The 14,651-nt window shown below is 53.0% G+C and overlaps 1 protein-coding gene across 1 annotated transcript in view; it reads right to left on the bottom strand.

Moving 5' to 3' along the window:
• LOC119966899 (calpain-1 catalytic subunit-like) overlaps positions 1-14,651 on the bottom strand; it is an 85,404-nt gene that overhangs the window by 24,352 nt on the left and 46,401 nt on the right. Inside the window, exons 4-5 of the mRNA XM_038798855.1 lie at positions 13,898-13,983; positions 13,630-13,701 (exon numbers count right to left, since the gene is read on the bottom strand). Of these exons, the coding sequence (XP_038654783.1) occupies positions 13,630-13,701; positions 13,898-13,983 (158 nt within the window). The remainder of the gene's footprint in view (positions 1-13,629; positions 13,702-13,897; positions 13,984-14,651) is intronic.

Below are 14,651 nucleotides of genomic sequence, written 5' to 3'. Positions count from 1 at the left end.
GCCTCATTAGTGACACTGTACTTCCCTCTTGCCTCATTAGTGACACAGTACTTCCCTCTGCCCTCATTAGTGACACAGTACTTCCCTCTGCCCTCATTAGTGACACAGTACTTCCCTCTGCCCTCATTAGTGACACAGTACTTCCCTCTGCCCTCATTAGTGACACAGTACTTCCCTCTGCCCTCATTAGTGACACAGTACTTCCCTCTGCCCTCATTAGTGACACAGTACTTCCCTCTGCCCTCATTAGTGACACAGTACTTCCCTCATTAGTGACACAGTACTTCCCTCTTCCCTCATTAGTGACACAGTACTTCCCTCATTAGTGACACAGTACTTCCCTCTTCCCTCATTAGTGACACAGTACTTCCCTCTGCCCTCATTAGTGACACAGTACTTCCCTCTGCCCTCATTAGTGACACAGTACTTCCCTCATTAGTGACACAGTACTTCCCTCATCCCTCATTAGTGACACAGTACTTCCCTCTGCCCTCATTAGTGACACAGTACTTCCCTCATTAGTGACACAGTACTTCCCTCTTGCCTCATTAGTGACACAGTACTTCCCTCTGCCCTCATAGTGACACAGTACTTCCCTCTTGCCTCATTAGTGACACAGTACTTCCCTCTGCCCTCATTAGTGACACAGTACTTCCCTCATTAGTGACACAGTACTTCCCTCTGCCCTCATAGTGACACTGTACTTCCCTCATTAGTGACACAGTACTTCCCTCTGCCCTCATTAGTGACACAGTACTTCCCTCATTAGTGACACTGTACTTCCCTCTTGCCTCATTAGTGACACAGTACTTCCCTCTGCCCTCATAGTGACACAGTACTTCCCTCTTGCCTCATTAGTGACACAGTACTTCCCTCTGCCCTCATTAGTGACACAGTACTTCCCTCATTAGTGACACTGTACTTCCCTCTGCCCTCATTAGTGACACAGTACTTCCCTCTGCCCTCATTAGTGACACTGTACTTCCCTCATTAGTGACACTGTACTTCCCTCTGCCCTCATTAGTGACACAGTACTTCCCTCTGCCCTCATTAGTGACACAGTACTTCCCTCTGCCCTCATTAGTGACACAGTACTTCCCTCTGCCCTCATTAGTGACACTGTACTTCCCTCATTAGTGACACTGTACTTCCCTCTGCCCTCATTAGTGACACAGTACTTCCCTCTGCCCTCATTAGTGACACAGTACTTCCCTCTGCCCTCATTAGTGACACAGTACTTCCCTCTTGCCTCATTAGTGACACTGTACTTCCCTCTGCCCTCATTAGTGACACAGTACTTCCCTCTGCCCTCATTAGTGACACTGTACTTCCCTCATTAGTGACACTGTACTTCCCTCTGCCCTCATTAGTGACACAGTACTTCCCTCTGCCCTCATTAGTGACACAGTACTTCCCTCTGCCCTCATTAGTGACACAGTACTTCCCTCTGCCCTCATTAGTGACACAGTACTTCCCTCTGCCCTCATTAGTGACACAGTACTTCCCTCTGCCCTCATTAGTGACACAGTACTTCCCTCTTCCCTCATTAGTGACACAGTACTTCCCTCTGCCCTCATTCGTGTGCAATACCGTCTCCAGCTCTCCTGGATTCATCCCCCCAACACATTAACGACAGGCCGACCTGCGAAGGGACTAGAATATTTATCAGGGCTCGATTTAGCTGACCCCGCTATCACAGCGCTCACGCACGAGAAGGCTGTCCAGCAGATCACTGCAAACATTAAAGCGGCCCAGTTAGCTGCGGCTGATCAATTAGGAGCCATTAAGAAATAGAGTAAGGAATATTTAGTGTTATACAGTTAGACAGCAGGGTATGATTTCACTCTATAATCCCAGTTCGGTCCTGTCCCCAAAATATGCCGGTCCCGTACCCCATCGCTGACAAAATAAGCCCCTCAGTTTAAAAGATCTTGTTCGCTGATGGGAAGGCTGGTTGGTTTGATAGAAACCAGCTGAAAGCATACGGAGCTCAGCATAATCATCCCACCATCTTACACTAGGGACAAGGGAGGACGACTCCTATATCATTTCCCCACCACAGCCAAAAGCCCCTTCCACACCTGAAGTGGGCCTCGGTGCACGAATCGGCCAGAGGATGCCACGTGATGTGTGCGCCATGGAAGACTGGCTACACACCAGGCTTCACAACATCATTGATTCGCCTGTAAGTATCAGCCGCCTTCGTGCCACCCGAGTAGGCACTAGGTAACCTCCCTAGTCTTAAACTCCATCCCTCTAGCAATGAAGGACAAAATTCCATTTGCCTTCTTAATCACCTGTTGCACTTGTAAACCAACCTTCTGTGACTCATGCACTAGCACACCCAAGTCTCTCTGAACAGCGGCATGCTTTAATATTTTATCGTTTAAATAATAATCCCATTTGCTGTTATTCCTACCAAAATGGATAACCTCACATTTGTCAACATTGTATTCCATCTGCCAGACCCGAGCCCATTCACTTAACCTATCCAAATCCCTCTGCAGACTTCCAGTATCCTCTGCACTTTTCGCTTTACCACTCATCTTAGTGTCGTCTGCAAACTTGGACACATTGCCCTTGGTCCCCAACTCCAAATCATCAATGTAAATTGTGAACAATTGTGGGCCCAACACGGATCCCTGAGGGACACCACTAGCTACTGATTGCCAACCAGAGAAACACCCATTTATCCCAACTCTTTGCTTTCTATTAATTAACCAATCCTCTATCCCTGATACTACTTTACCCTTAATGCCATGCATCTTTATCTTATGCAGCAACCTTTTGTGTGGCACCTTGTCAAAGGCTTTCTGGAAATCCAGATATACCACATCCATCGGCTCCCCGTTATCTACTGCACTGGTAATGTCCTCATAAAATTCCACTAAATTAGTTAGGCATGACCTGCCTTTTACGAACCCATGCTGCGTCTGCCCAATGGGACAATTTCTATCCAGATGCCTCGCAATTTCTTCCTTGATGATAGATTCCAGCATCTTCCCTATTACCGAAGTTAAACTCACTGGCCTATAATTTCCTGCTTTCTGCCTACCTCCTTTTTTAAACAGTGGCGTCACGTTTGCTAATTTCCAATCCACCGGGACCACCCCAGAGTCTAGTGAATTTTGGTAAATTATCACTAGTGCATCTGCAATTTCCCTAACCATCTCTTTTAGCACTCTGGGATGCATTCCATCAGGGCCAGGAGACTTGTTTACCTTTAGCCCCATTAGCTTGCCCATCACTCCCTCCTTAGTGATAACAATCCTCTCAAGGTCCTCACCTGTCATAGCCTCATTTCTATCAGTCGCTGGCATGTTATTTGTGTCTTCCACTGTGAAGACCGACCCAAAAAACCTGTTCAGTTCCTCAGCCATTTCCTCATTTCCCATTATTAAAACTCCCTTCTCATCCTCTAAAGGACCAATATTTACCTTAGCCACTCTTTTTTGTCTTATATATTTGTAAAAACTTTTACTGTCTGTTTTTATATTCTGAGCAAGTTTACTCTCATACTCTATCTTACTCTTCTTTATAGCTTTTTTAGTAGCTTTCTGTTGCCCCCTAAAGATTTCCCAGTCCTCTAATCTCCCAGCAATCTTTGCCACTTTATATGCTTTTTCCTTCAATTTGATACTCTCCCTTATTTCCTTAGATATCCACGGTCGATTTTCCCTCTTTCTTCCGTCCTTCCTTTTTGTTGGTATAAACCTTTGCTGAGCACTGTGAAAAATCGCCAAGGTTCTCCACTGTTCCTCAACTGTTCCACCATAAAGTCTTAGCTCCCAGTCTACCTTAGCTAGTTCTTCTCTCATCCCCTTGTAATCTCCTTTGTTTAAACACAAAACACTAGTATTTGATTTTACTTTCTCACCCTCCATCTTTATTTTAAATTCCACCATATTGTGATCGCTCCTTCCCACTGTGTGGCACAGCAAACTCAGACGGGTGTCTGGAAACCCACTGACAAGGGAAGGATGGCCCAGTGAGACAACTGATTCCGGGGATAAGTCTCTCTTGGTGATTTACAGAATGTTAGGTGGAGTGCTGAGATTTAAGGTGCTCCAGATGATGAGATTCAGCTTAGTTACAAACAAATGCAAAATGTGAGAATTTCTGATGCTTTTCTGATTGGAGGGCTGTGACTAGTGGTGTTCCGCAGGGATCAGTGCTGGGACCTTTGCTGTTCGTAGTATATATAAATGATTTGGAGGAAAATGTAACTGGTCTAATTAGTAAGTTTGCAGACGACACAAAGGTTGGTGGAATTGCGGATAGTGATGAGGACTGTCAGAGGATACAGCAGGATTTAGATCGTTTGGAGACTTGGGCGGAGAGATGGCAGATGGAGTTTAATCTGAACGAATGGGAGGTGATGCATTTTGGAAGGTCTAATGCAGGTAGGGAATATACAGTGAATGGGACAACCCTCAACAGTATTGACAGTCAGAGAGATCTAGGTGTACAGGTCCACAGGTCACTGAAAGGGGCAACACAGCTGGAGAAGGTAGTCAAGAAGGCATATGGCATGCTTGCCTTCATTGGCCGGGGCATTGAGTATAAGAATTGGCAAGTCATGTTGCAGCTGTATCGAACCTTAGTTAGGCCACACTTGGAGTATAGTGTTCAATTCTGGTCGCCACACTACCAGAAGGATGTGGAGGCTTTAGAGAGGGTGCAGAAGAGATTTGCCAGGATGTTGCCTGGTATGGAGGGCATTAGCTATGAGGAGAGGTTGAATAAACTCGGTTTGTTCTCACTGGAACGACGGAGGTTGAGGGGCGACCTGATAGAGGTCTACAAAATTACGAGGGGCATAGGCAGAGTGGATAGTCAGAGGCTTTTCCCCAGGGTAGAGGGGTCAATTACTAGGGGGCATAGGTTTAAGGTGCGAGGGACAAGGTTTAGAGTAGATGTACGAGGCAAGTTTTTTTACACAGAGGATAGTGGGTGCCTGGAACTCGCTGCCGGAGGAGGTGGTGGAAGCAGGGACGATAGTGACATTTAAGGGGCATCTTGACAAATACATGAATAGGATGGGAATAGAGGGATACGGACCCAGGAAGTGTGGAAGATTTTAGTTTAGACGGGCAGCATGGTCGGCGCAGGCTTGGAGGGCCGAAGGGCCTGTTCCTGTGCTGTACTTTTCTTTGTTCTTTACCTTCCAGCACGATGACTGTTCGAGGACACGTGGCCACATTTTACAGTCACAGAGGCAGTCCTGCTAAATTTGAAATTCCTCATGATCACCGGCACTTGTTCAAAGCTTGGCTCACTCACTCGGCTGGCTCACTGCCCACAGGAGACCACCATCTCCACATCTCCCCTCGGTTTATTCCCTTTTATTGCTCTCCTTTGCATTGTCAACAGCATGAAGTCTTTTCCACAACATTCCCCACAGCGCCCAGTGTAAATGTCTGTGGCATCACCCACCTGTTCTGCCAATGCTCCAAAAAGAAACTCATACCTGTTAACGGCCCTGACAGCAATTCATTCCGGCCGTTTCAATGCCACTTTTTATTTCCTGCCGGTCATACTAGACCGACTCCATCTGCTATTTCCATCCCAGGCCAAGTGTGACTGCTGCTAAAATAAAACCGGCACGCCTGGTTTCGCCGGGCAGTTTAAATATAATTGCTGCCCTGACAAAAATAAAAATAAAACAGGCTGCACAGTAGCACAGTGGCTAGCACTGTGGCTTCACTGCGCCAGGGTCCCAGGTTCGATTCCCGGCTTGCGTCACTGTGCAGTCTGCACGTTCTCCCCGTGTCTGCGTGGGTTTCCTCCGGGGGCTCCGGTTTCCTCCCACAAGTCCCGAAAGACGTGCTGTTAGGTGAATTGGGCATCCTGAATTCTCCCTCTGTGACCCGAACAGGCGCCGGAATGTGGCGACTAGGGGCTTTTCACAGTAACTGCATTGCAGTGTTAATGTCAGCCTACTTGTGACACGAATAGAAGAGTATTATCATAATTTGCCGGCGAGTTAAAATAAGGTTGTTTCCAACCACTCCAAGCCTCGTGGACTCAAAAAAAAGAGGAAGGGTCAAGAATAGTGTAAATGTAGACAAATCAAATAATAGTCAAGGATAACCACAGAAATGATGCTTCATCTCCTCAGGATAACCACAGACAGCGAAAATGCAAACTACCTCATCACATTCATCGTCGGGATCAACGCACAGGGCATCCCGAGATGAAGATGAACCCTTTATACCCGGGATACCTGTGGTTTGCTCCACCTGACCCAGGCGAATGTGAGGATGGTGTATTATGGCTACACCCCTAGAAAAGTATAATGTTTGGGTGTAACAATCAGCGGTTTATATTGAAAAAGCCAAATGGTAGCTCAGCTGAATGCTATCTGAGAGTCACCACAGGAGGGGCAAGTGAGGGAAACAAGCCTACAGGTAACTGAAGGCCGAGGTGCAGCGAGGTGAGCTAAAGAACAGAGAAGACCATAAGACATAGGAGCAGAATCAGGCCAGTCGGCTAATGGTGGGCAGAGAGCGCAGGAGACTCAAACTCACCACAACCACACTGTACATGGCTTCTTCACAATCAAAACCATCTACAGACCGAGACCTAAGGAGGTAGTGATGGGCAAGCTAATGGGGCTAAAGGTAGACAAGTCTCCTGGCCCTGATGGAATGCATCCCAGAGTGCTAAAAGAGATGGCTAGGGAAATTGCAGATGCACTAGTGATAATTTACCGAAATTCACTAGACTCTGGGGTGGTCCCGGTGGATTGGAAATTAGCAAACGTGACACCACTGTTTAAAAAAGGAGGTAGGCAGAGAGCAGGAAATTATAGGCCAGTGAGCTTAACTTCGGTAGTAGGGAAGATGCTGGAATCTATCATCAAGGAAGAAATAGCGAGGCATCTGGATAGAAATTGTCCCATTGGGCAGACGCAGCATGGGTTCATAAAGGGCAGGTCGTGCCTAACTAATTTAGTGGAATTTTTTGAGGACATTACCAGTGCAGTAGATAACGGGGAGCCAATGGATGTGGTATATCTGGATTTCCAGAAAGCCTTTGACAAGGTGCCACACAAAAGGTTGCTGCATAAGATAAAGATGCATGGTGTTAAGGGTAAAGTAGTAGCATGGATAGAGGATAGGTTAATTAATAGAAAGCAAAGAGTTGGGATTAATGGGTGTTTCTCTGGTTGGCAGTCAGTGGCTAGTGGTGTCCCTCAGGGATCCATGTTCGGCCCACAATTGTTCACAATTTACATTGATGATTTGGAGTTGGGGACCAAGGGCAATGTGTCCAAGTTTGCAGATGGCACGAAGATGAGTGGTAAAGCGAAAAATGCAGAGGACACTGGAAGTCTGCAGAGGGATTTGGATAGGTTAAGTGAATGGGCTCGGGTCTGGCAGATGGAATACAATGTTGACAAATGTGAGGTTATCCATTCTGGTAGGAATAACAGCAAATGGGATTATTATTTAAATTATAAAATATTAAAGCATGCCGCTGTGCAGAGAGACTTGGGTGTGCTAGTGCATGAGTCACAGAAAGTTGGTTTACAGGTGCAACAGGTGATTAAGAAGGCAAATGGAATTTTGTCCTTCATTGCTAGAGGGATGGAGTTTAAGACTAGGGAGGTTATGCTGCAATTGTATAAGGTGTTAGTGAGGCCACACCTGGAGTACTGTGTTCAGTTTTGGTCTCCTTACTTGAGAAAGGACGTACTGGCACTGGAGGGTGTGCAGAGGAGATTCACTAGGTTAATCCCAGAGCTGAAGGGGTTGGATTATGAGGAGAGGTTGAATAGACTGGGACTGTACTCGGAATTTAGAAGGATGCGGGGGGATCTTATAGAAACATATAAAATTATGAAGGGAATAGATAGGATAGATGCGGGCAGGTTGTTTCCACTAGCGGGTGAAAGCCTCAAAATAAGGGGAAGTAGATTTAGGACTGAGCTTAGGAGGAACTTCTTCACCCAAAGGGTTGTGAATCTATGGAATTCCTTGCCCAGTGAAGCAGTTGAGTCTCCTTCATTAAATGTTTGCAAGATAATGATAGATAGTTTTTTGAAGAATAAAGGAATAAATGGTTATGGTGTTCGGGCCGGAAAGTGGAGCTGAGTCCACAACAGATCAGCCATGATCTCATTGAATGGCGGAGCAGGCTCGAGGGGCCAGATGGCCGACTCCTGCTCCTAGTTCTTTTGTTCTTCTGACCCACCCCACTGAGAGTCAAAACAGAGAGGCTCTCATCAAAGACAGAGAGGCAGCCATCGCCCGCTGGACAGAGCAGAGAGGCAGCCATTGCCCGCTGGACAGAGCAGAGAGTCAGCCATTGCCCGCTGGACAGAGCAGAGAGGCAGCCATTGCCCGCTGGACAGAGCAGAGAGGCAGCCATTGCCCGCTGGACAGAGAGGCGCCATCGCCCGCTGGACAGAGCAGAGAGGCAGCCATTGCCCGCTGGACAGAGCAGAGAGGCAGCCATTGCCCGCTGGACAGAGCAGAGAGGCAGCCATCACCCGCTGGACAGAGCAGAGAGTCAGCCATTGCCCACTGGACAGAGCAGAGAGTCAGCCATTGCCCGCTGGACAGAGCAGAGAGTCAGCCATTGCCCGCTGGACAGAGAGGCAGCCATCGCCCGCTGGACAGAGCAGAGAGGCAGCCATTGCCTGCTGGACAGAGAGTCAGCCATTGCCCGCTGGACAGAGAGTCAGCCATTGCCCGCTGGACAGAGAGTCAGCCATTGCCCGCTGGACAGAGAGTCAGCCATTGCCCACTGGACAGAGAGGCAGCCATTGCCCACTGGACAGAGAGTCAGCCATCGCCCGCTGGACAGAGAGGCAGCCATTGCCCACTGGACAGAGCAGAGAGGCAGCCATTGCCCGCTGGACAGAGAGGCAGCCATCGCCTGCTGGACAGAGAGTCAGCCATCGCCCACTGGACAGAGAGTCAGCCATTGCCCACTGGACAGAGAGGCAGCCATTGCCCGCTGGACAGAGAGGCAGCCATTGCCCACTGGACAGAGGGGCAGCCATCGCCCACTGGACAGAGAGTCAGCCATTGCCCACTGGACAGAGGGGCAGCCATCGCCCACTGGACAGAGAGGCAGCCATTGCCCACTGGACAGAGAGTCAGCCATCGCCCGCTGGACAGAGAGGCAGCCATTGCCCACTGGACAGAGCAGAGAGGCAGCCATTGCCCGCTGGACAGAGAGGCAGCCATCGCCTGCTGGACAGAGAGGCAGCCATTGCCCGCTGGACAGAGAGTCAGCCATTGCCCGCTGGACAGAGAGGCAGCCATTGCCCGCTGGACAGAGAGTCAGCCATCGCCCGCTGGACAGAGAGTCAGCCATCGCCCGCTGGACAGAGAGTCAGCCATCGCCCGCTGGACAGAGAGTCAGCCATCGCCCGCTGGACAGAGAGTCAGCCATCGCCCGCTGGACAGAGAGTCAGCCATTGCCCACTGGACAGAGAGTCAGCCATTGCCCGCTGGACAGAGAGGCAGCCATTGCCCACTGGACAGAGCAGAGAGGCAGCCATTGCCCGCTGGACAGAGAGGCAGCCATCGCCTGCTGGACAGAGAGTCAGCCATCGCCCACTGGACAGAGAGTCAGCCATCGCCCGCTGGACAGAGAGGCAGCCATTGCCCACTGGACAGAGCAGAGAGGCAGCCATCGCCCGCTGGACAGAGCAGAGAGGCAGCCATCGCCCGCTGGACAGAGCAGAGAGGCAGCCATCGCCTGCTGGACAGGGCAGAGAGGCAGCCATCGCCTGCTGGACAGGGCAGAGAGGCAGCCATTTCCCGCTGGACAGAGAGGCAGCCATTGCCCGCTGGACAGAGAGGCAGCCATTGCCCGCTGGACAGGACAGAGAGGCACCCATTGCCTGCTGGACAGAGAGTCAGCCATCGCCCGCTGGACAGAGCAGAGAAGCAGCCATCGCCCGCTGGACAGAGCAGAGAGGCAGCCATTGCCCGCTGGACAGAGCAGAGAAGCAGCCATCGCCCGCTGGACAGAGCAGAGAAGCAGCCATTGCCCGCTGGACAGAGAGGCAGCCATTGCCCGCTGGACAGGACAGAGAGGCACCCATTGCCTGCTGGACAGAGGGGCAGCCATTGCCCGCTGGACAGAGAGGCAGCCATTGCCCGCTGGACAGAGCAGAGAAGCAGCCATTGCCCGCTGGACAGAGAGGCAGCCATCGCCCGCTGGACAGAGCAGAGAGGCCGCCATTGCCCACTGGACAGAGCAGAGAGGCAGCCATTGCCCGCTGGACAGAGCAGAGAGGCCGCCATTGCCCGCTGGACAGAGAGTCAGCCATTGCCCGCTGGACAGAGAGTCAGCCATTGCCCGCTGGACATAGAGTCAGCCATTGCCCACTGGACAGAGAGTCAGCCATCGCCCGCTGGACAGAGAGGCAGCCATTGCCCGCTGGACAGAGAGTCAGCCATTGCCCACTGGACAGAGAGTCAGCCATTGCCCGCTGGACAGAGAGGCAGCCATTGCCCACTGGACAGAGAGTCAGCCATTGCCCGCTGGACAGAGAGGCAGCCATTGCCCACTGGACAGAGAGTTAGCCATTGCCCGCTGGACAGAGAGTCAGCCATTGCCCACTGGACAGAGAGTCAGCCATCGCCCGCTGGACAGAGCAGAAAGTCAGCCATCGCCCGCTGGACAGAGAGGCAGCCATTGCCCGCTGGACAGAGAGGCAGCCATCGCCCGCTGGACAGAGCAGAGAGGCCGCCATCGCCTGCTGGACAGAGCAGAGAGGCAGCCATTGCCCGCTGGACAGGACAGAGAGTCAGCCATTGCCCGCTGGACAGAGAGGCAGCCATTGCCCGCTGGACAGAGAGGCAGCCATTGCCCGCTGGACAGAGCAGAGAGTCAGCCATTGCCTGCTGGACAGAGAGGCAGCCATTGCCCGCTGGACAGAGCAGAGAGTCAGCCATTGCCTGCTGGACAGAGAGGCAGCCATTGCCCTCTGGACAGAGCAGAGAGTCAGCCATTGCCCGCTGGACAGACCAGAGAGGCAGCCATTGCCCGCTGGACAGAGCAGAGAAGCAGCCATTGCCCGCTGGACAGAGCAGAGAGGCAGCCATTGCCTGCTGGACAGAGAGGCAGCCATTGCCCGCTGGACAGAGCAGAGAGTCAGCCATTGCCTGCTGGACAGAGAGGCAGCCATTGCCCGCTGGACAGAGCAGAGAGTCAGCCATTGCCCGCTGGACAGAGAGGCAGTCATTGCCCGCTGGACAGAGCAGAGAAGCAGCCATTGCCCGCTGGACAGAGCAGAGAGGCAGCCATCGCCCGCTGGACAGAGAGGCAGCCATTGCCCACTGGACAGAGAGGCAGCCATTGCCCACTGGACAGAGAGGCAGCCATCGCCCGCTGGACAGGACAGAGAGGCAGCCATCGCCCGCTGGACAGAGCAGAGAGTCAGCCATCGCCCGCTGGACAGAGAGGCAGCCATCGCCCGCTGGACAGGACAGAGAGGCAGCCATTGCCCGCTGGACAGAGAGGCAGCCATTGCCCGCTGGACAGGACAGAGAGGCACCCATTGCCTGCTGGACAGAGAGTCAGCCATCGCCCGCTGGACAGAGCAGAGAAGCAGCCATCGCCCGCTGGACAGAGCAGAGAGTCAGCCATCGCCCGCTGGACAGAGAGGCAGCCATCGCCCGCTGGACAGGACAGAGAGGCAGCCATTGCCCGCTGGACAGAGAGGCAGCCATTGCCCACTGGACAGAGAGGCAGCCATCGCCCGCTGGACAGAGAGGCAGCCATCGCCCGCTGGACAGAGAGGCAGCCATCGCCCGCTGGACAGAGCAGAGAGGCAGCCATCGCCCGCTGGACAGAGAGGCAGCCATTGCCCGCTGGACAGAGAGGCAGCCATTGCCCGCTGGACAGAGAGTCAGCCATTGCCCGCTGGACAGAGCAGAGAGGCCGCCATCGCCCGCTGGACAGAGAGTCAGCCATTGCCCGCTGGACAGAGAGTCAGCCATTGCCCGCTGGACAGAGAAGCAGCCATCGCCCGCTGGACAGAGGGGCAGCCATTGCCCGCTGGACAGAGCAGAGAGGCAGCCATTGCCCGCTGGACAGAGCAGAGAGGCAGCCATTGCCCGCTGGACAGAGCAGAGAGGCAGCCATTGCCCGCTGGACAGAGCAGAGAGGCAGCCATTGCCCGCTGGACAGGACAGAGAGGCAGCCATTGCCCGCTGGACAGGACAGAGAGGCAGCCATTGCCCGCTGGACAGGACAGAGAGGCAGCCATTGCCCGCTGGACAGAGCAGAGAGGCAGCCATTGCCCGCTGGACAGAGCAGAGAGGCAGCCATTGCCCGCTGGACAGAGCAGAGAGGCAGCCATTGCCCGCTGGACAGAGCAGAGAGGCAGCCATTGCCCGCTGGACAGGACAGAGAGGCAGCCATTGCCCGCTGGACAGGACAGAGAGGCAGCCATTGCCCGCTGGACAGAGAGTCAGCCATCGCCCGCTGGACAGAGAGTCAGCCATTGCCCGCTGGACAGGACAGAGAGGCAACCATTGCCCGCTGGACAGGACAGAGAGGCAGCCATTGCCCGCTGGACAGAGAGGCGCCATCGCCCGCTGGACAGGGCACTTCAAGAACCTCTTCAACCGTAACACAGCCTTCGACACAAGTGCCCTTGACACAGTCCCGCATCACACTATCCGTCACCATCTCAGACCGACGCCAGCTCGCCGTGAGGTTGAAAAGGCCATCCGACAGCTGGACAACAGCAAGGCCTCTGGGGCAGCGGGAATCCCCGCGGAAAATTAAAATGTGGGGGAGAGCTCCACGTGACAAGAATTCAGACCAACATCATCCTTGGCTGGAAGGAAGAGAGCATGCTGGGTAATCTCAGAGACGCCTTAACTTTCCCTGCAATCACTCCTGGAGCGAGACATCCTTTCCTCACAGTCGTACACATTTAAAATTAAATATTTGGGTTACTCCCCAAGAGCCTCTGTTAGGGTCTTGTCCGGAATTGTAGGGCGCGATTCTCTGATCCTGAGGCTAAGTGTTGACGGCGTTGTAAATGCCGTCGTGTTTCTCGATGGCGTCAACATGGCCTCAGGATCAGCAATTCTGACCCCTGCAGGGGGCCAACACGGCACTGGAGCGACCCACGCCGCTCTAGCTGCCGATTCCAGCATCAAATGGGCGCCGCAGGTCTGTGCATGCGCAGTGCCGCGACGCAACATGGCGTAGGGCTACAGGGGCCGGTGCTCAGCAAATGAGGCCCCCCCCCCCCCCCGAGAGGCCGACCCGCCGATCGGTGGGCCCCGATCGCAGGCCAGGCCACGGCGGATGCCCCCCCCCCCCCGGGGTTGGACCTTCCCTCCCCCGGACCTGGGTCGATGCCGGCTGGTCCGTCTGGCTCCGTTCCTTTTAGACTTTGTAGCGGGTTTGATGCGTACGCCTGACGGGTTTCCTCGGCTATATCTGTTGTTGAGCCAAAAGGACAATATTGGAGGGCTGCAGAGTGGGAAGGGGTGCGTTACCCCTGCAGAGGGGTAGTATGGGCACAGAATATCCTCTCTCAGTGCTGTACCCGTTCTGCAAATCCATCATTGAATTTAACGCTTCTCCCCCTTCCACAGAACCATTCCTGAAGGGTGAAATACAGCTTCCTACATTCCTTACCAGAATTCCCCATCTTCCATCTGGACCATTCCATCACGCTCATCCTCATCGATTTGATTCCATTCCGATGCACTGAGGGACAAAACAAGAGATCAATTCAGATCAGGTCCAACTCGTGCACTGGATTCCCAGTGGGAAGCTCCATTACAATCCGAGGGATCCTCTCCCACACGCTCCATTCCCTCATTCCCCATTCAGAGAATTCCCTCCCATCCACTCCTCTCTCTATTCCGAAATCACCCAATCCCGTTCCCCCCCCCAAACTCACTTGTCACTCCAAGCTCCGGTCCACTCCACCTGGCCCCAGGGATTTCGGATCCTGATCAGTCGCTCCTTCCTTCCCCGATAGTCAACCTGTGGGTTCAAAGTTCACACCAAACCAAAGGTCAGCCCGGCTCGCTAACAAATAAATACACGGCCTTCCGTTGGGGGGGCCACGGTGTGAGTGGGCCCACGTTTGGCAGCTCCCGCTCGAGGCCGGTTTTTGTTGGATGTTTTGGAGAACAAAAGGTGCGGAGATGGTGGAGGAAAGTTATACTCCATGGGTGAGGTCGGTGTATGGAGCGCGGACCAGGAGAGGGGCAAGCCGGAAGGAGCCGCAGAGCAGAAACTCTTTGTGTGACTCAGGGAAAGATGGCAGAGAGTAAGGGGTCGGGCCTACTCATCAACGGAGCAGCTGGTGGACTTCCTGAATGAGACGTTCAGCCAGTAGAGGATGGTGATTCTGGAGGACCCTGCGAGATGGTGGACCTGCTGAGAGCGGGGATCGACCGTTTGGCGGCACGGTAACACAGTGGTTAGCATAACTGCTTCACAGCTCCAGCACCCCGGGTTTGATTCCCGGCTTGGGTCACTGACTGTGTGGAGTCTGCACGTTCTCCCCGTGTCTGCGTGGGTTTCCTCCGGGTGCTCCCGTTTCCTCCCACAAGTCTAAGACGTGCAGGTTAGGTGGATTGGCCATTCTAAATTGCCCTTAGTGTCCAAAAAGGTTAGGAGGGGTTATTGGGTTACAGGGATAGGGT

The sequence above is a fragment of the Scyliorhinus canicula genome, chromosome 6, assembly GCF_902713615.1.
Source record: "Scyliorhinus canicula chromosome 6, sScyCan1.1, whole genome shotgun sequence".
Lineage (NCBI taxonomy): Eukaryota > Metazoa > Chordata > Chondrichthyes > Carcharhiniformes > Scyliorhinidae > Scyliorhinus > Scyliorhinus canicula.
Note: the sequence above shows the minus strand (reverse complement) of the source record. Positions and strands in the feature narration are given on the sequence as shown.